Genomic DNA, 23,029 nt, shown 5'->3' with positions numbered 1-23,029 from the left:
CTCCTGGCCATCTCTACAATAACCACAGTGGGTTTGCACCTTTGGTGGCCCACCCATACCGTTATCTGTATAAGGACTACAGTGGGTCTGCACCTTTGATGTCGCACCAATACCATTATTTCTACAAGGAGTACAGTCGGTCTACACCTTTGATGTCCCACCAATACCATTATTTCTACAAGGACTGCAGTTGGTCTACACCTCTGGTGGCCCACCAATACCATAACCTCTACCAGGGCTATTTAGGTTGTTATGTTGGTAACGCCATGTAGCGTTCTGTATGGAACTCACTGACTGTGCTGTGTACAGTCTGTGGCTGGTTGGCATTGTTGGAATATTCGCTAGTGTAGTGTTGGGCAAAAGTAGGATGTGAACAGCGCGTAGCTTCGTGTAGTTGGAGGTGAGCCACCAGCAGTGGTGGATGTGGGGAGAGAGATGCCAGAGTTTTGAGAGCGGACGTTCTGGATGTGTGTCCATTAGAAAAAGGAAATTTGTAAGAATGGATGACTTTTGCACACTATTAAGGTAAATACATTTATTGATCCCTATCAAAATCTTTCATTTGCTAACTATGCCTACCAGTAGTTAGTGCCTTCAGTAGTTATAATCTCTTATTTAGTTGGCAATATTGGCCCTCGTTTTATTGCAGTAGTTAGAGTAACGAAGATTTGTGTGACGTAAGTGATTCATGATAGGTAAAGGTTATTGTTAGTCAGGCCCATTCTTTTGTAATGATTATTGAAAGTCAGATTGCGTTGCGCTAAAATACTGTGTGTCAGTATAGTGATGATCAGAGTAAGTAAAGGTAAAACTGTCTGAGTACGTTGAGATTTGCTCAGCTGTTAGTAAATCAAATAGCCTAGGAGGTTTACTAGCACAGTAATTCATAATTTTTTCAAGTGGACGTTACAACGTCATCGGTCTCTAGACTAACACACTGCTGAAACTAACCTATGCTAAATACACACACACCCCTGCCCGAGGGAGGACTCGAATCGCCGGCGGGAAGGTCCGGGCCATCAGTGCCTCTAACCACAACGCCATTCCGCACGGCTCCTTTCCTAAACATAACATTTTTTCCCCCTGGAAACAAACACACATGTGCGGAGTTCTCTCCATTATACAGGACAGCAAAAGCCTCCATTTTCTTTCATTTCTCCTTCTTTTACCTTTTCGTTTCTCAGTAAGTCACAGAAACTTTTCTCCACTCTTTGGTACCTATACATCCATCATGTCCCCAATTCACTTCCTCTCCCACCCCTCTTTGACGTCAATCTCACTTTGACTCTATCTGCTTGTGATCTGTATTTGTTTCTCAATCTTTCATGAACCACTATAACTCAAACTTGTTTACCGCAGATTTCACTGTATTCCACTTTTCATTTTATAATTCCCGTATATGTTGTATCCACATTTTGTAGAAAGTCTTTTGTAACAACCGTATTGTTATGTGAAACATTTTAAAACATCCCTGGGAATATGAATGACTGAAATATACGTTAGTACTCTGGGATTATATGTTTCTTTCAAGGTAAACTTATTCGATTATTTGGTTTCTTCTTATTATCGAATTCAAAAACAGGTTTTCCATAGTTTATTAATTATTTATTAATGAAGATGAGCATATGGCAATGGAAAAAATTGGTGACATGAGATACTGATTTGGAGATATCACAGTGGCCGATACAAGTAGCTGCAGGAGATTAGGCGGAGACCCTCTTCAGCTCCTCGCCGTACTTCTGCCTGTAGGTGCCGGTGGGGTCGTATTTGCTCTCCAGCGGCGTCCACAGGTCGGGCTTCTCCTTGATAAGGAACCTGATCACCTTCTCGGCGCCAGCCTTCTGCTTCTCGTTGCACTTGGCGCACTCGTTGGTCAGCGCATCAGGGACGGCGGCTGTTAACAGACAGGTTCCACTATCAGAAAAGTGAAGAGATCAAAAATACTTAATAATTGACTTTTGTGCGACTCCAAGTATTTCGATTTGAATCTGCATTATTGGTCCGTGTTTCAAGTTGGCCCACATGGTTCAGTGGTGACCATCTTTCGCTTCCACAGAGAAGAGCAATGGAAATTTATTTGCTTTGTTTTACTGTAGATATGTGTATTCTTCTGCGTGTTTTCTTACCTTTCATTAGTGCACTAAGAATGCTGATTAGTTGCATTATATCATATTGTGACCAGATAAATGTGCTTATATTGTATCTAGAAACCAAAATCATGAATTCTCCCACAGAGGCACTTTCGGCTAGATGTGGAAAGTATAAAGATGTATATATTTTGTGTAGTCGTGCAGGAGGTAAGGTTTCCCCGAAATATGAATAGGAGCGGCAACATGTGACTCCAGTGTCTTCTTTATTGTCTAAGACAATAATATGATGTGAATTTTCCATTTTCCAAGCCTTTACGATTTGCCGCGTTCCACATACAGCACTGCAGAGCAGCTTGTAATCAACCACTTTACCAGGGCAGTTCAAAAAATTTAGCCTGTTGGACATGGTACGCTTTGCGGTAATAAATCAACCAAACAGCATCTGTCACACATTTTACACAAAGAGAGAGAGAGATAGAGAGAGAGAGAGAGAGAGAGAGAGAGAGAGAGAGAGTAAAAGGAAGATTTAGTGCGAGGGAGAAAAATAGAGAAAGGGGTCAGGGACTGGGGAGAGCGAAGGGAGGAGGGAGGAAGGGTGAGAGTTACATATGAGAGTTAGATACAAACAAGAAATCACAGCAATAAAGCGCCTGTTGAGACATGCGCACATTTTAACCAGAGTGAACGGTATACCTCACGCAATCTCTCAAATGACAGTGAAATTAGCGAGATCTGTTGCCTGTTTCGTAAATCACCGACCAATCGTACGCATAACTGTCTCCTTAAAAGTGACATTTTATCAAAGAAGGTATCAGGAACGCCATGTGCATCTAGGAATAGGGAACCATGTGATGGAAGGAGACCTGTAGGGGTAAATTTTACAGTAGAAACGGCTATGGATTGTTAAGTAGGGAAAATCAATGAAACAGTTCACAGACTTATTGCTAAAGACTGACATCCCGCACTGGTGATGTAAATCCGTCACAAACAATACTACTGAGAGCCTGAGGTAACTAAAGATGGGAGTTCACTTACAGAAGAACAGAGAACATATCTAGCATATTACTGAAAAAATTACTGTTGTTGTTAGAGGTATATTACAAGCATATAACTATCGGTTCGCCACCCTTCAACACCACTATACAACATACTTATACATAAAAGATGTTGCAGTAGTACCGTGTTTCCAAGAAATCAAGGTTCGAAGTTTCGCAGACCGTTTCAAATCCAACACGAGACTGTCAGCCCTAGGGAGTGGTGATTTCGCAGCTGACTACACGTTTGATTCTACTGTGTTAGAGTCGATTTTGTTCCACGTTCCTGCCAAGTAGACGTATTAAAACTAATCATGTTTCTTCGAAGAGCAATACAATAATATTGCTAATGTGAATGTAGGTGCTGTGTGGCACTGTTCGGTGGCATATCCCATGGGACGGATTCAGTCTCCTATCGGAAAGGAGGTTCTGTCTCTATTCACACTGGTCCCTTTCAATGTGACTATGTGGGAGTTGTGTCCTATGTGTCCGTAGAGTGTGAGTGTGTGTAATGGATGCACATATTGTACCCCACCCATCTCGAATAGCACCAAGGAGGCAGGCGAGCTTAACATCCCCATTCGACAAACGGATCACCATCAATGATGTCACATGCTCTCATTTCAAGAGACAATGAGCTTTCGAATATAAACCAGATCATTGGAAAAAAAGCCGATGATGAATTAATTCACGCCACCAACCTTTCTCCCCATAAAAATCTGAATCACCACTAGGTTTCGGACTAGCTGTAGCGAATACACTGTCGGATCATTGTGCTAATGTTTGTGGTACATTTGGTGCAAGCTATAATCGGAATCCAGGTTAGAGGAAGTGAAGTCATACCTGTCTACACACGCTTCAATTAATATCCACCATACATATGTTGCTTTTGGGGTAGCAACAGAAAGTATATGTGGCCACTTCTTATGTAAAGGTGACCGCATTAGCTGCCTGCAATATTGCACACAGCTTCCTTGTGTACTAGAAGTGACGGAATTACCAGACGACTGTTGATAATCACGAATACGCTGATCTGTCTATATACAGGCGAAAGGAACGTTTACTATGTTTATGAAGAAGGATCTTTACCAGGACCTTCCACGGCGATTGAAGAAGTGTAAATACAAATATTTGTTGGCGGCTTATAAATAAATGATGCTACTCGAAGGCAGTTGAGGCAGGCATGTGCACAGTGCCTTAGCTTTGTGGTATTCGATAGTCCCGTAACACTTTGAACATTTATATTTCGAAAAAGCTTTAGGAGTGTATCATAGTAGAGCAAAATCCGTTACATATAAGTATGTACTACAGTTGTGCGAATGCAGAATCGATGACCCTTTTGATGTGCGCTTCATTCATAAGACAGACGTAATACAGGTAACGTATGTCAATATAGGAAGAACTGCACTCACCCTTCAGCTCCTTTCCGTCTGGGGTACAGGAGGCGTCGCTGTCAGAGAGGAGGCACTCGTGGTACTTCTTCAGTAGGCGGTCGTTATGCAGGATGTCGTCCAGGTCGATATTGTCGTACTTGGTGGTGTACGCGGCGGCAGCTGCCACCAGGCAGACCAGCAACACAGTGTATTTCTGCATCGTGACTTCGGCAATAGGCTTCTGCTGTAGCGTCTGGGGTGTGATCTGCCGGCTTCAGTCTGCGCTGCATTATATATACATACATTCACCGGTACACCTGACGTCACGGCGAGTGCCTACGCAAGCGCCGGGCAGCGGACGCTGACCTTGACCGGTCCACGCATCGGGTCGTTTCCGAGAAGAGCCAGTCGCTCTCAAGGCTACTCCTGACCGTTCGCTGTATTCCAGTTTCCATGATGCCTTACTGGAAATTCCTTTTTCTTTTACTGTCCGTACACAAGTAAATAGTGTCTTGACCAATAACATCAAGGAAAACAAAAATCGCAATCAACGTAATCTAGAAAAGTTTTTACCGTGAGTTATGTTTTCTTGGGATGTTAGTACAACGGTTTTTTTCTAGACTGTAAGCCATCAATAAGTACATATACGAGCTAGAAAATCTTCTTGTAGGCTTTGTCCACACAGAGTTTTAAAAAATTAAACTGTATGTGTGACCTGTGTGAAGTCAGTTTTAGAATCTGAAGTTTAGCCTGTGAAATCTCATGCATGTATTTTCTTACTAGAATGATCTATGGAAGAATAGGAACAAAAATCTACAAGACATTGCCAGAAAGTCTGTTTGGCTTAGGAAAATAATCTGAGAGGTAGCTTTCTTTCGTTACATTGGTTCATGTATAGAAATCCTTCTAAACCAATTATATCACACAGAATGGCCTGAAGACTGCAATGAGTAAACGTTGACCCTCATATTTTATTTGCTCTGAAGCAATAGTAAACGATCTCGCTGGAATTGTGTTGTTATCATCATTTTGATTCGCGTATAACCACAGACCAGGTCGGTTTACTGTATCTTCGAGAAAAACAATGTGTAAGGCAAAAGGAATACCAACAAGCAACTCTAAATTAGTCAGACCAGTTATACACATCATACAATGCAACAGTCGTTTCGGACGATCTGAACGTTATATTATTCTTGAAGAATCAAGTTTGCCATGATCGCTAGCATTTCTTTTTATTACTATCGCCGGTGATGACATGTCTATGGTGGTGCATTCGACGATGAAAGCGTAAATCTATCGAAACCTGCCATAGCAATAGCAAGAATTGCTCGCGATCTTCACAAACTTGATTCGTCACGAATAATATAGTCAGACAATTAATTGAGAACACTCTTAAAAGCGTACTAACATTTTGAATGAACCTCTTGAAACTGCACACATGGGGATACTTCTAGCATGCATGCAATTTGTCGGTTTACGCTGGAAGTCAATTTCTCTACGCAACCTTCTATTACACGCCTTTACAGAATAACGTAAGCGTGATCATTTTCTCCCCACGACAGTGACCAGTAAAACAAAGGTTAACCTGACAGCTTAAGATTCTGCAATTATCTTATGCCGTTTCCAGTTAGCGTGTAAAAATCCTCATACAAACTGTACTGCAAATAACGTCAAAAGTTCCAGCGCTAAGTATTTTTTAGCTACCTACTGCCAACAAAGTGTTGTAAATTCTGCTTCATGAGAAGAACGCATGAGCGTAGCATGAATGTTGCCATTTATAAGTTTTGACTATTTTACGCAAATTGAGTGCCATGCTACTTTGAAATACACTACTGGTCATTAAAATTGCTACACCACGAAGATGACGTGCTACAGACGAGAAATTTAAAAGACAGGAACAAGATGTTGTGATATGCAAATGATTAGCTTTTCAGAGCATTCACACACGGTTGGCCCCGTGCGACATGAGGAAAGTTTTCAACCGATTTCTCATACAGAAACAACAGTTGATCGGCGTTGCATCGTGAAACGTTGTTGTGATGCCTCGAGTAACGAGGAGAAATGCGTACCATCACGTTTCCGACTTTGATAAATGTCGGATTGTACCCTATCGCGATTGCGGTTTATCGTATCGGGACATTGCTGCTCACGTTGGTCGAGATCCAGTGACTGTTAGCACAATATGGTATCGGTGGGTTCAGGTGGATAATACGGAACGCAGTGCTGGATCCCAAGAGCCTCCTATCACTAGCAGTCGAGACGACAGGCATCTTATCCGCATGGCTGTAACGGATCGTGGAGCTACGTCTCGATCCCTGACTCAACATATGGGGACGTTTGCAAGACAACAACCATCTGCACGAACAATTCGACGACGTTTACAGCAGCATGGACTATCAGCTCGGACACCAGGGTTGCAGTTACCCTTGACGCTGCATCACAGACAGGAGTTCCTGCGATGGTGTACTCAACGACGAACCTGGGTGCACGAATGGCAAAACGTCCTTTTTTCGGATGAATCCAAGTTCTGTTTACAGCATCATGATGGTCGCATCCGTGTTTGGCGACATCGCGGTGAACGCACATTGGAAGCGTGTATTCGCCATCACCATACTGGCGTATCACACGTATCTATGCACCCAAATAGCGTGAAAATGCAATCACATATCAGTTGTAGTATAATATTTTTGTCCAATAATACCCATTAATCATCTGCATTTCTTCTTGGTGTAGTAATTTTAATGGCCAGTAGTATAGTTTCCACAACGAAACTTTGTCTCTAAACCTTGCAGAAAATCCAAACAGATTCTATGTGAAGTATGTTAGCGGCAAGAAACAATCAATGCCTTCTCTGCACGATAGCAATGGAGATACTATCGAAGACAATGCTACCAAAGCAGGGATACTAAACACAGCCTTCCGAATGCCAGCTGCCAACATGAGTAACGTAAAGTAAATATCCCCGGAGCCGTGAATCAACTTAAATCACTTAATAAAAGCAAATCTTCTGGTCCAGACCGAATATCAATTACGTTCCTTTCAGAGTGCGCTGATGCATTAGCTCCATACTTAACAATCATATACAACCTTTCGCTCGAAGATAGATCCGTACCCAAAGACTCGGATGTTCCAGAGGTCCACGAATATTAAAGAAAAGTAGTAGGAGAAATCCACTAAATTACAGGCCCATATTATTAACGTCGATATGCTGCAGGATTTTTGAAAACATATAGTGTTATAAAATAATGAATTAGGGCGAAGAATATGGTCTATTGACACACAGTCAACATGGGTATGGGAAACATCGTTCCTGTGAAAAACAACTATCTCTTTATTCACATGAAATGTTGAGTGCTATTGACAAATGATTTCAGATCGTTTCCGTATTTCTGGATTTCCCGAATGCTTTTGACACTGTACCACACGAGCGGCTCGTAGTGAAATTGCATGATTATGGAATATCGTCTCAGTTATGGGACTGGATTTGTGATTTTCTGTCAGAGAGGACACAGTTCGTAGTAATTGACGTAAAGTCATCGAGTGAAACAGAAGTGATTTCTGGCGTTTCCCAATGTAGTGTTATAGGCCCTTTTCTGTTAATTACCTATGTAAACGATTTGGGAGTGCTAAAAGAAGTCTATTACACTTCGGTTACACCATCAATCAGTCAAATCTAAAGGCCATAAGTTCAACTAGATACTTAGGAATTACAATTACGAAAAACTTGATTAGAAGGAACACATAGAAAATGTTATAGAAATTTGGAAATTTGTTCTAAGTTCTATGGCACCAAACTGCTGAAGTATTAAGTCCCTAGGCTTACAAACTACTTAATCTAACTTAAACTAACCTCCGACGGGGGGAGCCTTGTGAACCTTGGCAAGGCGCCTTAGACCGACGGTTACCCCGCACGCCGGCAATGTTGTGGGGGAAGGCTAAGCAAAGACTGCGTTTTATTGGCAGGAAACGTATAAACTTTAACAGATCTACTGAGGAGACTGCCTACATTACGCTTTTCCGTCATCTTTTAGAATACTGCTACGCGCAGTAGGATCCTTACCAGAGATGACTGACGGAGTACATCGAAAAAGTTCAGAGAAAGCCAACACATTTTGTACTATCGCGAAATGATACAGGATTTGGGATGGACATCATTAAAACACAGGCGTTTTTCGTTGTGACGGAGTCTTCTCACGAAATTCCAATCGCCAAATTTCTCCTCCGAATGCGAAATTATTTTGTTGACACCTACCCACATAGGGAGAAACGATCACCACGATAAAATAAGGGAAATCAGAGCTCGTACGGAAAGGTATATATGCTCGTTCTTTCTGGGAGCTATACGTGACTGGAATAATAGAGAAATGTGAAGGTAGTTCAATGAATCCTCTAGCAGAGTACACATGGAGATGTAGATGTAGAAGTAAGATCCGATGGGGTATGAAATGAAAACCTCAGTGAAAATCCGATGAAGCTTTTAACAGATGTGTTTGCTCAGTGTCTCTACTATGCCCGTCAATTGCGTCACGTCGCTCTTTGCAGTACCGAGCGCACAGTGAGCACGTAAAGATGCGTAGAACAACAGTTTGGTGTGAGATTTCACTTGATCTCATGCAGCGTACATAACACGTCATGCGTTTGCTCCTGCATGACAATTCTCTGAAGGGGCAATGAAGACGCTCCTGCAGCGTTTTCGGTGGGAAGTGTTTGGTCATCCACAACAGAGCCCCTGATTGACTCTCCCTGAGTTTCATCTCTGCTCACATGAACGCTAATTATGAAGACAACGTTCTGGCACAGACAACGAGTGTTAAACCAGCGTAGAGAATTGGCAGGAAGCACAGGTGGCTTCCTTCTATGACGAGGGTATTGAAAAATTGATACCACTATACGACTAATGTCTAAATCGGAGCGGCGACTATGTAGAGAAGTAGTTGATAGTTAACTGTCACAAATAAAATACTTTTTATTTTCACAGTGGTTTCCATTTTGCGGCGTTTTGGACCTTACTTTCCGGATAGTCCTCGTGATAAGGACTGTGGGAAAAACCAGAACAGAAGAGAATCGAAGCTTCTGAGATGTGGTACTAAGGAATAATATTGGAAATTAGATGAGCTGATTAGGCAAGAAGAGAAGGAATATACGGAAAACGGTGGCAAATAGAATGACGCGACATGTGTTAGGCCGGAAAATAACTTCCATGGTATTAGTTTGAGCTTTTGAGGATAAAAACTATAGAGGACAGAAAAAAAAAGTTTAGATATGTGTGAATTCCTAAGGGACCAAACTGGTGAGGTCATCGGTCCCTATAGTTAAACTAAGTTATGCTCAGAACAACACACACACTCATGACCGAGGTAGTACTCGAACCTCCGGCGGGAGGGGCCGCATAATTGGTGACACGGCGCCTCAAACAGCGCGGCCACTCCGCGTGGCTATAGAGCAAAGAGACTGCAGCGCATGAAGAATATAACCGAGGATGCAGGCTGCAAGTGCTACTCTGAGATGAAGTGGCTGGTATAGGATAGGAATTTGTGGCGGGCCCATCAAACCAGTCAGAAGAATGATGACTAAAGAAAAATAGAAAGGAAGAAAGTAGCTCATGTGATGTGAAATATATGCCACAAGTCCTAGAACTATGCTTTGGATATTTTTTCCATGATGGCAGTGTTTGTATAAGTGCTTTGAGAGATACATTTAGAAAAAAAGTAATCTTGTCATCTTTGATGTCTCCTATTTCCTCACACATCCCACACTAGATGATTTTTTTGTCGTCTAGAAAAGGGAGTTCTAGAAGAAGTTCTAGTAAACGCACACTACTCGAATCTACAGGGTGTTTCAAAAATGACCGGTATATTTGAAATGGCAATAAAAACTAAACGAGCAGCGATAGAAATACACCATTTGTAGCAATATGCTTGGGACAACAGTACATTTTCAGGCGGACAAACTTTCGAAATTACAGTAGTTACAATTTTCAACAACAGATGGCGCTGCAAGTAATGTGAAAGATATAGAAGACAACGCAGTCTGTGGGTGCGCCATTCTGTACGTCGTCTTTCTGCTGTAAGCGTGTGCTGTTCACAACGTGCAAGTGTGCTGTGGACAACATGGTTTATTCCTTGGAACAGAGGATTTTTCTGGTGTAGGAATTCCACAGCCTATAACACAGTGATGTTGCAACAAGACGAAGTTTCCAACGGAGGTTTAATATAACCAAAGGACTGAAAAGCGATACAATAAAGGATCTGTCTGAAAAATTTCAACGGACTGGGAACGTGACGGATGAACGTGCTGGAAAGGTAGGGCGACCGCGTACGGCAACCACAGAGGGCATCGTGCAGCTAGTGCAGCAGGTGATCCAACAGCGGCCTCGGGTTTCCGTTCGCCGTGTTGCAGCTGCGGTCAAAATGATGCCAACGTCCACGTATCGTCTCATGCGCCAGAGTTTACACCTCTATCCATACAAAATTCAAACGCGGCAACCCCTCAGCGCCACTACCATTGCTGCACGGGAGACATGATTGATGACGGCGATATGCATGTGGGCAGCATTTGCTTTACTGACGAAGCTTATTTTTACCTGGACGGCTTCGTCAATAAACAGAGCTGGCGCATACGGGGAACCGAAAAGCCCCATGTTGCAGTCCCATCGTCCCTGCATCCTCAAAAAGTACTGGTCTGGGCCGCCATTTCTTCCAAAGGAATCATTGGCCCATTTTTCAGATCCGAAACGATTACTGCATCACGCTATCTGGACATTCTTCGTGAATTTGTGGCGGTACAAACTGCCTTAGACGACACTGCGAACACCTCGTGGTTTATGCAAGATGGTGCCCGGCCACATCGCACGGCCGACGTGTTTAATTTCCTGAATGAATATTTCGATGATCGTGTGACTGCTTTGGGCTGTCCGAAACATACAGGAGGCGGCGTGGGTTGGCCTCCCTCTTCACCAGACATGAACCCCTGTGATTTCTTTCTGTGGGGAACCTTGAAAGACCAGGTGCACCGCCAGAATCCAGAAACAATTGAACAGCTGAAGCAGTACATCTCATCTGCATGTGAAGCCATTCCGCCAGACACGTTGTCAAAGGTTTCGGGTAATTTCATTCAGAGACTACGCCATATTATTGCTGCGCATGGTGGATTTGTGGAAAATATCGTACTATAGAGTTTCCCAGACCGCAGCGCCATTTGTTGTTGACAATTGTAACTACTGTAATTTCGAAAGTTTGTGTGCCTGAAAATTTACTGTTGTCCCAAGCATATTGCAATAAACGGTGAATTTCTATCGCTGCTCGTTTAGTTCGTATTGCCGTTTCAAATATACCGGTCATTTTTGAAACACCCTGTATAAACACATAAATAGACAAGTGCTGTGTCCACGTCAGACGCATTAGACACTGTTAGAGGGTGCTATACTCCAAATAGGATAAGCGTTGCTGTGTACAGGCCATACGCTCCACAGACTAGCAATGCTTCTCACAGCAATGGTGCACCAGTGGTCTAATCTTGCAGGGGTAAATGAGCAGATGACAGAGGTTCAGGGGCAGATGCTACGTGGGCCAGCAGCCTGCAGTGCAATCGCCGCCAGTGGTCGGTGTGCCCGCGTATCTGTTTGCCTTCATTGGCCCCGAGGTCGCAAATGGTTCCTCTAGTATCTCTACGTACCTGGGTATGTAGGGCTGCTCCGTCCAGGACTGGGCCAGACGCTGACTGCACACACAGTTCTTCAGCCAGTTCTCGGTCGGGACATTACCCACATATGAAGGCGTGCGGCACCAGTCAGAGCCGAATGAGGAAGCTGCCAGCGCCTGCCTTCACCAAGACTTGGCCACTGCATGGGAGGCGACCTGGAATTTGGTGTCGCCCACAGACATTCTTTACGTTACTTTGGCCCCTGAATGCATCCGCCAAATACAATGCGAGGAAAAAAATTTTTACACCCCTTTAGAGATTTCCAATTCACTCAAGGTTCATTGTTTTAACAGTGCATCAAGAATCTCAAGAGGAGGAGGTATACTTGGAAAAGGCCGGGAGATACGGGAAGATTTCAATTAGATTACATCATGGTTAGAAAGAGATTCCGAAATCAGATACTGGATTGCAAGGCGTACCCAGGAGCAGATATAGACTCAGATCACAATATAGTAGTGATGAAGAGTAGGCTGAAGTTCAAGACATTAGTCAGGAAGAATCAATACGCTAAGAAGTGAGATACGGAAGTTCTAAGGAATGACGAGATACGTTTGAAGTTCTCTAACGCTATAGATACAGCAATAAGGAATAGCGCAGTAGGCAACACAGTTGAAGAGGAAAAAAAGGGCTATCACAGAAGTTGGGAAGGAAAACATAGGTACAAAGAAGGTAGCTGCGAAGAAACCATGGGTAACAGAAGAAATACTTCAGTTGATTGATGAAAGGAGGAAGTACAAACATGTTCTGGGAAAATCAGGAATACAGAAATACAAGTCGCTGAGGAATGAAAAAAATACGAAATGCAGGGAAGCTAAGACGAAATGGCTGCAGGGAAAATGTGAAGACATCGAAAAAGATATGATTGTCGGAAGGACAGACTCAGCATACAGGAAAGGCAAAACAACCTTTGGTGACATTAAAAGCAACGGTGGTAACATTAAGAGTGCAACTGGAATTCCACTGTTAAATGCAGAGGAGAGAGCAGATAGGTGGAAAGAATACATTGAAAGCCTCTATCAGGGTGAAAATTTGTCTGGTGTGATAGAAGAAGAAACAGGAGTCGATTTAGAAGAGATAGGGAATCCAGTATTAGAATCGGACTTTAAAAGAGCTTTGGATAACTTACTGGCAAATAAGGCAGAAGGGATAGATAATATTCCATCAGAATTTCTAAAATCATTCGGGGAAGTGGCAAAAAAACGACTATTCACGATGGTGTGTAGGGTATATGAGTCTGGCGACATACCATCTGACTTTCGGAAAAGCATCATCCACCCAATCCCGAAGACGGCAAGAGCAGACAAGTGCGAGAATTATCGCACAATCAGCTTAACAGCTCATGCGTCGAAGCTGCTTACAAGAATAATATACAGAAGAATGGAAAAGAAAATAGAGAATGCGCTAGGTGACGATCAGTTTGGCCTTAGGAAAAGTAAAGGCACGAGAGAGGCAATTCTGACGTTACGGCTAATAATGGAAACAAGGCTAAAGAAAAATCAAGACACGTTCACAGGATTTGTCGACCTGGAAAAAGCGTTCGACAGTATAAAATGTTGCAAGCTGTTCAAGATTCTGAAAAAAGTAGGGGTAAGCTATAGGGAGAGACGGGTCAAATACAATATATACAACAACCAAGAGGGAATAATAAGATTGGACGATCAAGAACGAAGTGCTCGTATTAAGAGGGGAGTAAGACAAGGCTGTAGCCATTCGCCCCTACTCTTCAATCTGTACATCGAGGAAGCAATGATGGAAATAAAGGAAAGGTTCAGGAGTGGAATTAAAATACAAGGTGAAAGGATATCAATGATACGATTCGCTGATGACATTGCTATCCTGAGTGAAACTGAAGAAGAATTAAATGATCTGCTGAACAGAATGAACAGTGTAATGAGTACACAGTATGGTTTGAAAGTAAATCGGAGAAAGACGAAGGTAATGAGAAGTAGTAGAAATGAGAACAGCGAGAAACTTAACATCAGGATTGATGGTCACGAAGGCAATGAAGGTAAGGAATTCTGCTGCCTAGGCAGTAAAATAACCAATGACGGACGGAGCAAGGAGGACATCAAAAGCAGACTCGCTATGACAAAAAACGCATTTCTGGCCAAGAGAAGTCTACTAATATCAAATACCGGCCTTAATTTGAGGAAACAATTTCTGAGTTTGTACGTCTGGAGTACAGCATTGTACCTGTATGGTAGTGAAACATGGACTGTGGGAAAACCGGAACAGAAGAGAATCGAAGCATTTGAGATGTGGTGCTATAGACGATAAGGACAAGGGACAGGATGATAGGACATATGCTAAGACATGAGGGAATGACTTCCATGGTACTAGAGGGAGCCGTAGAAGGCAAAAACTGTAGAGGAAGACAGAGATTGGAATACGTCAAGCAAATAATTGAGGAAGTAGGTTGTAAGTGCTACTCTGAGATGAAGAGGTTAGCCCAGGAAAGGAATTCGTGGCGGGCCGCATCAAACCAGTCAGTAGACTGATGACCAAAAAAAAAAAGGGGGGGGGGACTTATGCCCTTAGAAGTTATGTCCCATAGTGATCAGAGCCATTTGAACCATTTGATTACATCTACAGATCAGTCGCACAGGCGGTTCTCAGGTACTATGTATCGATCCATGCTGCAACATCCGTATTAGTAAGCGGTGTAGCCTCCATGGGCCACACTGCGAGCTCTGAGTGTGCGATCCTGTGGATCGTACAGGTGGGGAATATTGTCTTCCATTACGTTAACCACGCCTTCTCGACCTGTCCACGTAATTCCGCATGGATCGTTGGTTGAGGAGCTTCACGAGTCAGTTCTCGTCCCATCATCTCCCACAAGTGCTCAGTTGGAGATAGTTCTGGAGATCGTGCTGACCAGGATTGTTGATGCATGTTTTACAGATAACTTTGAGGTTCAAGGCAGTTTGTGGGCGCGCATTATGTTGATGGAACAATACATCACCTTCCTGTTGCAAGAAAACCAAAAGAATGTTTCGATCAACATTTTACACACACCGAGCGCTGGTTAGCGTCCCCTCCATAAACACCATAGCTCAATGCAAGCTGTTGATTATTGCACCCCATACCATAAGGTCGGGGTTTCAGTGTCTCTTGGATGAATGCACTCTACGAGACAGCACTCAGCAGGTCTACGACGACCTCCACTAGCGTACATGCAGAATCTGCTAAGACAACTGAAGACCAGGAAGCGCCATTCCATCTTCGAAGTGATCCTCTGACGACAACAGTCAAGCCGTGCACGATAATGATGAGGCGTGAGTGGAATACGGGCTAGAGGTGTGCTTGTCCGTAGTCCCACACCTAACATTAATACGTCGAGCACAATTTGTAGCCGGCCGAAGTGACCGAGCGGTTCAAGGCGCTACAGTCTGGAACCGCGCGACCGGTACCGTCGCAGGTTCGAATCCTGCCTCGGGCATGGATGTGTGTGATGTACTTAGGTTACTTAGGCTTAAGTAGTTCTAAGTTCTAGACGACTGATGACCTCAGACGTTAAGTCCCATAGTGCTCAGAGCCATTTTAACTATTTTTTTGCACAGTTTGTAAGCGGTCGCACGCCCACACTCGGGCAATACTCTGCATTTACAATCCCAGTTGTCATCAGGTCCACTTGGCTGCAACGATCGGACAGCTCTCACCAGGACTGCTCTGTTGCCAACCAGTTGCAGTAGTGAGACAGTTAACGCCAACTGTCGAATTAGCCGAATTGTAGATGTTTGTGTATGAGAAACTGGTTAAACTCTCCAAATGTAACCCGTAATGATCTTGGATTACATTAGTTAATAATTATCTACTGTGAAAGGTTAGATTAGGTTCAAAACTTCGCATCAATGCCATGCCTTCACACAAAAAAGAAGATAAGTATAAATGGTTCAAATGGCTCTGAGCACTATGGGACTTAGCTGAGGCCACCAGTCCCCTAGAACTTAGAACTACTTAAACCTAACTAAACTAAGGACATTACACACAGCCATGCCCGAGGCAGGATTCGAACCTGTGACCGTAACGGTCACGCAGTTCCAGACTGAAGCGCCTAGAACCGCTCGGCTACATCGACCGGCGAAGATAAGTATTCTTTAATGTATATTACTTTAATAAAATATTTCTCTTGTTTCTCATATGTTGCCGTGGCTATTCTGTTTTAAATACATTGCCCTATGATGTGACCATGGTAAGCCCGCATGTAGGTCAAAGATGTGGAACTCACACACTGGGGCTCACTTCCTCCTCCTACATTTATGGTGGGGAGCTAATGTTGTGGCAGGTTCTGCAACCGAATGTATCAGGATGAGCAAATGTAGTGGGAAGACAACAAATGTAGTGGGTGGGTGCCAGGAAGTGCCGTATTAAAACTTGGCGAGAGCTTTCCGAATGATTTATCTCTTTCCACTACAGCGTTCCGTTCATCGTTCACCTCGGTCTGTGTCACGGGGTCCCACAGTGCTGCGGAAGCTCCCCAGCAGCCTGTGCAACGCAACGCTGTGTCGCGCCGACCTTGGCCTTCCCGCTGAGCTCCGATGATGTCGGACTGGCTGCACGAGAAGCCGACTCGGCGCTGCTCGGTGTGAGCCGCGGGGGCCAGCAGCGTCCTTCTCCTCGTGTGCGTGGCTGAGATCGTGGCGGCAAACAAATGCCCGCTATTCGGCGTCCGAATGTGCAGCCCTCGACACGGACGGTCTAAGGCGTGTGTCGGGAGCCGAGACGACTGCCCGCTGTAGCGAGCCGAAGAGTGTCCTGTCGCTGGGTGGCTGTGGACCTCGTCTCGGCCTCAGAGCGTCGAACCAATGACCTGCTGTGGACTGGGACGCTAGCACATCATCTGTTGCTGCGTGTAGCCCGGTGGTGTGATACGCCCCGCCATCCAGGAGCGCTGCCACACTTGAATGAGTGTCTGCGCAGCTTCGTGTCACATATGCATAACACTTAGGTTGGCTAATGGACCTCTTCTGCCTGTGACTTGCGCCATGGAAACTGCTGTTTGCACCCTCTCTGGCAGTTCAACTCCCCTGTGGCCTCTATTTGCCTTCGGATCCACACCTGCCTGTACCTCGTGTTCCGAATATCGCCCAACACTAACTTTCCCTATCTTAAACGGTGGTGCCGCTACACTGAATTATTGGTGAGGAAGACATGAAGACAAGCAGTTTTCCATGCTTTACGAAACAGCAGTTTATACACGCAATCTATGAACTGTCTTTATTCACCTTGACAGGGTGTAGCACGAAAGAAGGTGATATTGTTTTGAATAACAACTCCGAACATGTATCATTACTATTCTATGGAAATAACTGTGTAAATCTTTGTATTCCATTTTACCACGTCCATGGACAATCGAGCGATAGCAAGTTAATGTGACCCTGGTATTTATTGTATTTCCAGACAACTAACAAATGTGATAGGAATCCACGCTTCTATGTGACGAGCTGTATAAACAGTTCTCAAATACACTCAGTTTTTTTATCTGCTGCTGATGGTGCACATTCTATTCCAGAACTAACACATTAAAATGTGTAACGCTGTGACTCCTGGAAAATTATGTGTATGGTACCGTGTTGAGAATAATACTTGCTTTTTATGTCGGTGACTGTGTATGCAATGTGAATGACACATCATTTATAGAGATTAGATCATTACGCCTCCTAATGTGTAGTGATTATTACACAAAGGTTTAAGTTATTATATAAGTTCAGAATTTTTATCATTTCCTTCATTTAATTTTAGTATAAGACAATATTCCGTCAATATTGTATCAGAATTTGTTGAAGACGCCTGTTTTAAGAGACTGTATTTGTAATTTCGCTTCCAGTTTATCATATACAAAACAGCACCGCTGCGACACAGCCTCCTCTGTTGATTGTTACTGTCTATCAGCAGAAGTGACAATAGCGCATATTAGGGTGACGTGCAGCTTAAGTATAAAGTTAGTTCCTAATTCATTTCGTATGTAATGTATGAAGTAATTAACATGATATTGCCTCTGAAGCATTAATAAAATATTTTGACATATTAATGATATTTTTTTATTATTATGACTGACATTTCCCTTGACAGATAATAATTTTGCACAGAGAAAATTGCATTACTTGTTCTTATAGCTGAATAATCATCTTTAATCTAATAACATGATCTTCAAAAAACACCTGCGTAAAAGATTTTAATACTTATGGGTGTTGTGTTTCTGTGTAGCAAAAATTATGGGAATGGCTTCTTCTGTCAGTTCAGTTGTATTGCTTTTGACTTTTCATTAGGTTGTGTTGGTGTTCTTCCTCCAGTGCCATTTATGATGGCGTTGAGAAATCCATTTGGCGCGAATGTAGCAAGCGGAACTGCACGTTACTGTCTGGTGTAACGAGGTATTTCTGCAAAACATCATATTCATTATTATTTAGTAGCCATTACTCTAATAGCAATAGCTTCCAGGTTAATATCGCTGTCATATCTCCGAGAATGGACTAACAATGGGGAGGTGGTCATAAGGAAGATATGGAATCAATGACGGAATGATAAGATTCCACGAGTAAAAGTGTGAACGTAATAGGGAAGCTAGAAGATATGGACAGGGAAAAGCAAACAATGAGACCAGACGAATTAGGCCTCAATGAACTGGAAAGATAAGCACTTCGGGTCAGACTAAATAACGCCATCTGAAAACTAACAGAAGATGATATAACGGAAGTAGGAAGCATTATGAATAGGATGACAGGACAGAGAGTGACTTAATGTGAACAGTTCAGTGATGCTGTTATTCGTAGCAGAGCTGGCGGTACGCCTACGCTAACAACTGTCTCAGGAAGACAAAGTGGCAGAGAAAGTGAATACTGAACAGGTAATTCATGATCTAAAGGGAGAAAAAATGTAATAATTATGGAAGACTGGAACACGCTAGTAGGACAAGAAAGAGACGAACGACTTACGGGAGAATAGGGACTTGGTAGAATATGGACTGCAGTGACAAATCAAAATCACATGCTTCTACCCCATGATCAACACAAAAACTGCCTGCTTCAATATCTTTGACTTTGGGGCCTACTTTTGCATATGTTGTAACTCCCCTTTGTTGTTTCATTTTCATTCTACACGAAAATTGTGCTAGTACGTAATTATAGATATTTAGCTTCACTACTCCTATGATTACATAGATTGTAGGCAGGCACAAAACGTTTATCCCTAAGAAATTCCCACGTCTTCTAAACATACTAGGAGCTCATCTATTCAATTTTTCAGTACTTTAATTTTTTCATCAAACAATTCATTTTAACTTCCTGGGATATATTGCATATAATATGGCCCTGTTCTAATTTATTTCAAGACTGTCAATAACCTCGCTCAAATCCAAAAAAATAATAATAAGGATTTAGCCTTGTATGCTTGTGGCCCCCTTACACTTTTTGAAAGATGCTCAGTTAATCTGTCCTTCGTCTACTCTGCTGATGCGGACCATGATTTGTGTCGTCACATTTCACAATGGAAAATCTGTTTTTCTTTGCTCTACTTGGGCACAGAACAGGAAAAGGAATGTCCAGTAATGGTACAAGGCCAACTCTACCATGCACCATACTGTAGCTTGCGGGGTACGTATGTATATGTAGCTGAAGTTACAGCAACAGATGAAGCACAAATACTCGTATAAGACAGTGTTTCAGTAAAAAGCAATCCACTCAGCTCTGTATTTGCATGGGGTGCAGATGTATTCGCCCAGGACTGATCAAGGCACTCTAAAGTCTCCATAAACCACACGTCAGTAAGTGCTGTTGCTGCTCTTATTACTGATCGTAAATTTTTTTGTTTCTAATTGTCTCATTTAGAGAATTTCTAGAAATTCAGGTCCTTTACCTATTACTGGAGTCTACTGATCCGCCACACACTACTAGAGCATCTTCTTTTCCCAGATGTTTCATTTTAACACAAAAACTTTCTGATAAATTTTGGTAAAAAATCCACCGCGTTTAGTAACGGATTTTCAGATACGGTTTTGCGATGAGTCATTTAATAGACATTAGCGACGAAAATCAGCAGACTGGATTCTGAAACCCACAGGTTACTGCGAAATTGTAGCTTTATCTGACATGAATTTAAGTAAAATCGACCTTTACTGCAGGAAAAAATTTGATGTTATAACTGGACAAAGGGTCTGACTGCGCAATAACTGCTGTTGTGGTAGGAGGTAACAATGTGGCCTCAGAAACAGTTACCCACCCACTCAGGTCGAGACAGCGTTTCCCGTTCTAATGATTTGTATTTCCAAACCCGAAAGCCACATCGTATACATTTCAAATGTTAAACATGTTAACAATATGCCCTACCAATTTATTGCTGAAAAATAGCGATCCACATATTGTATCACCATATCACCAACAATGGTCCAGCAAAAAAGAATTTTCAACTCGATCATAGAAATTTGGAAACTTGTTGATCTACCCAAGCTGACGATAAAATTTGACGCTGTGGTCAAAGACAAATGAACTGCGACGCTAATATAATGCTATCACACCGACGATAACTAATTAAAATCCGCTTCTCAAGTTACCGATCAAGTGATCATAAGACATTGAAGAACAGTATTTTCTAGCTATTTGAATGGATTTGTTCAACGCAGTACTGTAAAGACATTAAAAGAACGCAAAGAAGTAGAATTACTTCATCAAAAAATTAGAAGTGTACAGAATGTTTTAACGAAATGAACAAAATACTATGTGAAACATACATAGAAAATCATCTAATAGTTATACTACTTTACTGAATAAGTGATTACTACTTTAGTTGTTCTATGTTGTAATATACTCCGTGGAAATAATGAAACTACACTAGTGTTCAAAAGAAAAGCAACAAACTCAAATTTCCCATTGCTGCTTTTATTTCGGCACAAAACGGTATAATTAGGTGACAGTAAAGTAGAAACAATATAAAGAATACAGAACGTAAACAACTCCAACATGAATAATGGTAGACAAAAATATTCTCCGCTTTTACCAACTTAACGAATTTTCATACACATTTCGACAACTGAATAATGCGCTCATTATCGGGTGAGACCACCTTTTGCAGCAATACAGCCTGACAAACGACGGGGAATGGTGTCAATGATGTCATCAATCTCTTGTTGAGGCAGTAACGCACATCCTTCTTGTAGCGCCGCTCGCATTTCTTGGAGAGTGATTTGCGAACGCTGACGGTTAAATCAACTTTTGTGCACGATGAGGCATTGTGTTGGCCGTATGTGACAGGTGATGGCGTAGGCTCACAAGAATCTTTATTCTCCGTCGGTTCTTATTTGAAGAGCGTACACTCCGAGGACCTATCAGGCATACCTTGACGTCTGCGTGTTATCGAGACCTCTTTGTACAGCATGTGATTTCTGCTTTGGAAGAGTGCACTAAGTGGGAAGCACTATTTTCATGCACATTGGGGCAAAACCTCAAGTAGCTCGCCCAATTAACGTGCTATTTAATGCAACCTTCCACAGATGCGTTATTTCCAGAGGTTTTCCAGATGTGTAGACTCCAAGATCACATGATCTGAATCAGTACAGTACTAATGCGGCACAATCCTTTACTTACAGACAAATAATGGTTATGTTTCCCTGATGTTACATGTGGGCGGCCCTGCACTGGTCTTCGAGATACAATTTCGAGCTCTATAAATTGTCACCTTATCCGAACATAGAACGATACAGAGTTATACATGGGGCCACATCAGTGTGCGACTGTGCTACTTCCATTCTTCCCATTGCACTCCACTGCAGAGATTCAAAATGGTTCAAATGGCTCTGAGTACTATGGGACTTAACATCTATGGTAATCAGTCCCCTATAACTTAGAACTACTTAAACCTAATTAAGGACATCACACAACACCTAGTCATCACGAGGCAGAGAAAATCCATAACCCCGCCGGGAATCGAACCCGGGAACCCGGGCGTGGGAAGCGAGAACGCTACAGGACGACCACGAGCTGCGGTCACACTGCAGAGATCCTGGTAGGTGTCTTCTCTGTGCCACATTGCACCGTCTGCAACTGTGCATGTGGGACTATCCGGATATCACTATCCCGTTTGATATGTGCCCTGACATCATCTTTGGCGTGGATGTCCGTTTCCCAGAATGCTTTTTCCCGTTCAGGACACGTTCGTACGGACATCTGTTGATAGGTTGTATGATTTATCGTTATTTAAACACAGGACATGGAAATGGTGGTTTGTTGCTTTAATTTTGAACACTAGATCTAAGGCTGCACACACATATAAACCCTTTGCTGAAATGTAGCTGTCTCTGATAAGCGAAAGAATTCGATTCACGAGATCCACCATGGTGAAATACCCACGTACATACACGAGATCTCTGTTTCACTCCGTGTATTAGCCTCCTGCTAATTTTTTATATCCACATATATCTACGTCCATATACTCAAAGCCACGTTATTCTAGACATAGATTCAAATATTACCATCGCTTAGCGTGACCAAGGTGATCGAGATGTATCTATTGTCATCATGCGAATGCCAGACCTGGACATGGAGGAAAAGAAACAAGTTCTACAAGAGGCTGGCGTGCGCTCACAGGTTGAGAACAAGGTAAAAGAGAAATTTTAAAAAATTACGGTGAATGGAGGAAGGTATTTCTTTCACCAAAATCTCCCCCCTCCACACAGCCTGTACCTTTTCCATTAACAAATGGTTAGTGGGAAGAACGAGGTCGCTAAAACTCCCCATCAGCTCTGTTTTTTTATGGGTTTTCTAATCGTATCATTTCGCAAGGTGGATAATGGGATAAGTTGTACTAACTGGTTGCAATGGATGTGTAACAACCCAAGGAG

General features: G+C 42.7%; 2 protein-coding genes across 2 annotated transcripts in view; both read right to left on the bottom strand.

Moving 5' to 3' along the window:
• Positions 1-23,029, bottom strand: part of LOC126273028 (allergen Tha p 1-like) — a 405,450-nt gene that overhangs the window by 99,341 nt on the left and 283,080 nt on the right. The window lies entirely within an intron of this gene.
• On the bottom strand, positions 1,584-4,772 carry LOC126273036 (ejaculatory bulb-specific protein 3-like). Its single transcript, XM_049976429.1, has 2 exons — positions 4,537-4,772; positions 1,584-1,894 (listed from the first exon to the last, which is right to left on the bottom strand). Exons 1-2 carry the CDS (start codon positions 4,715-4,717, stop codon positions 1,704-1,706), a joined length of 372 nt encoding a protein of 123 aa, XP_049832386.1. The 5' UTR covers positions 4,718-4,772; the 3' UTR covers positions 1,584-1,703.

The sequence above is a fragment of the Schistocerca gregaria genome, chromosome 5 (genome assembly GCF_023897955.1).
Source record: "Schistocerca gregaria isolate iqSchGreg1 chromosome 5, iqSchGreg1.2, whole genome shotgun sequence".
NCBI lineage: Eukaryota > Metazoa > Arthropoda > Insecta > Orthoptera > Acrididae > Schistocerca > Schistocerca gregaria.
This window is presented reverse-complemented; position numbering and strand designations above follow the sequence as displayed.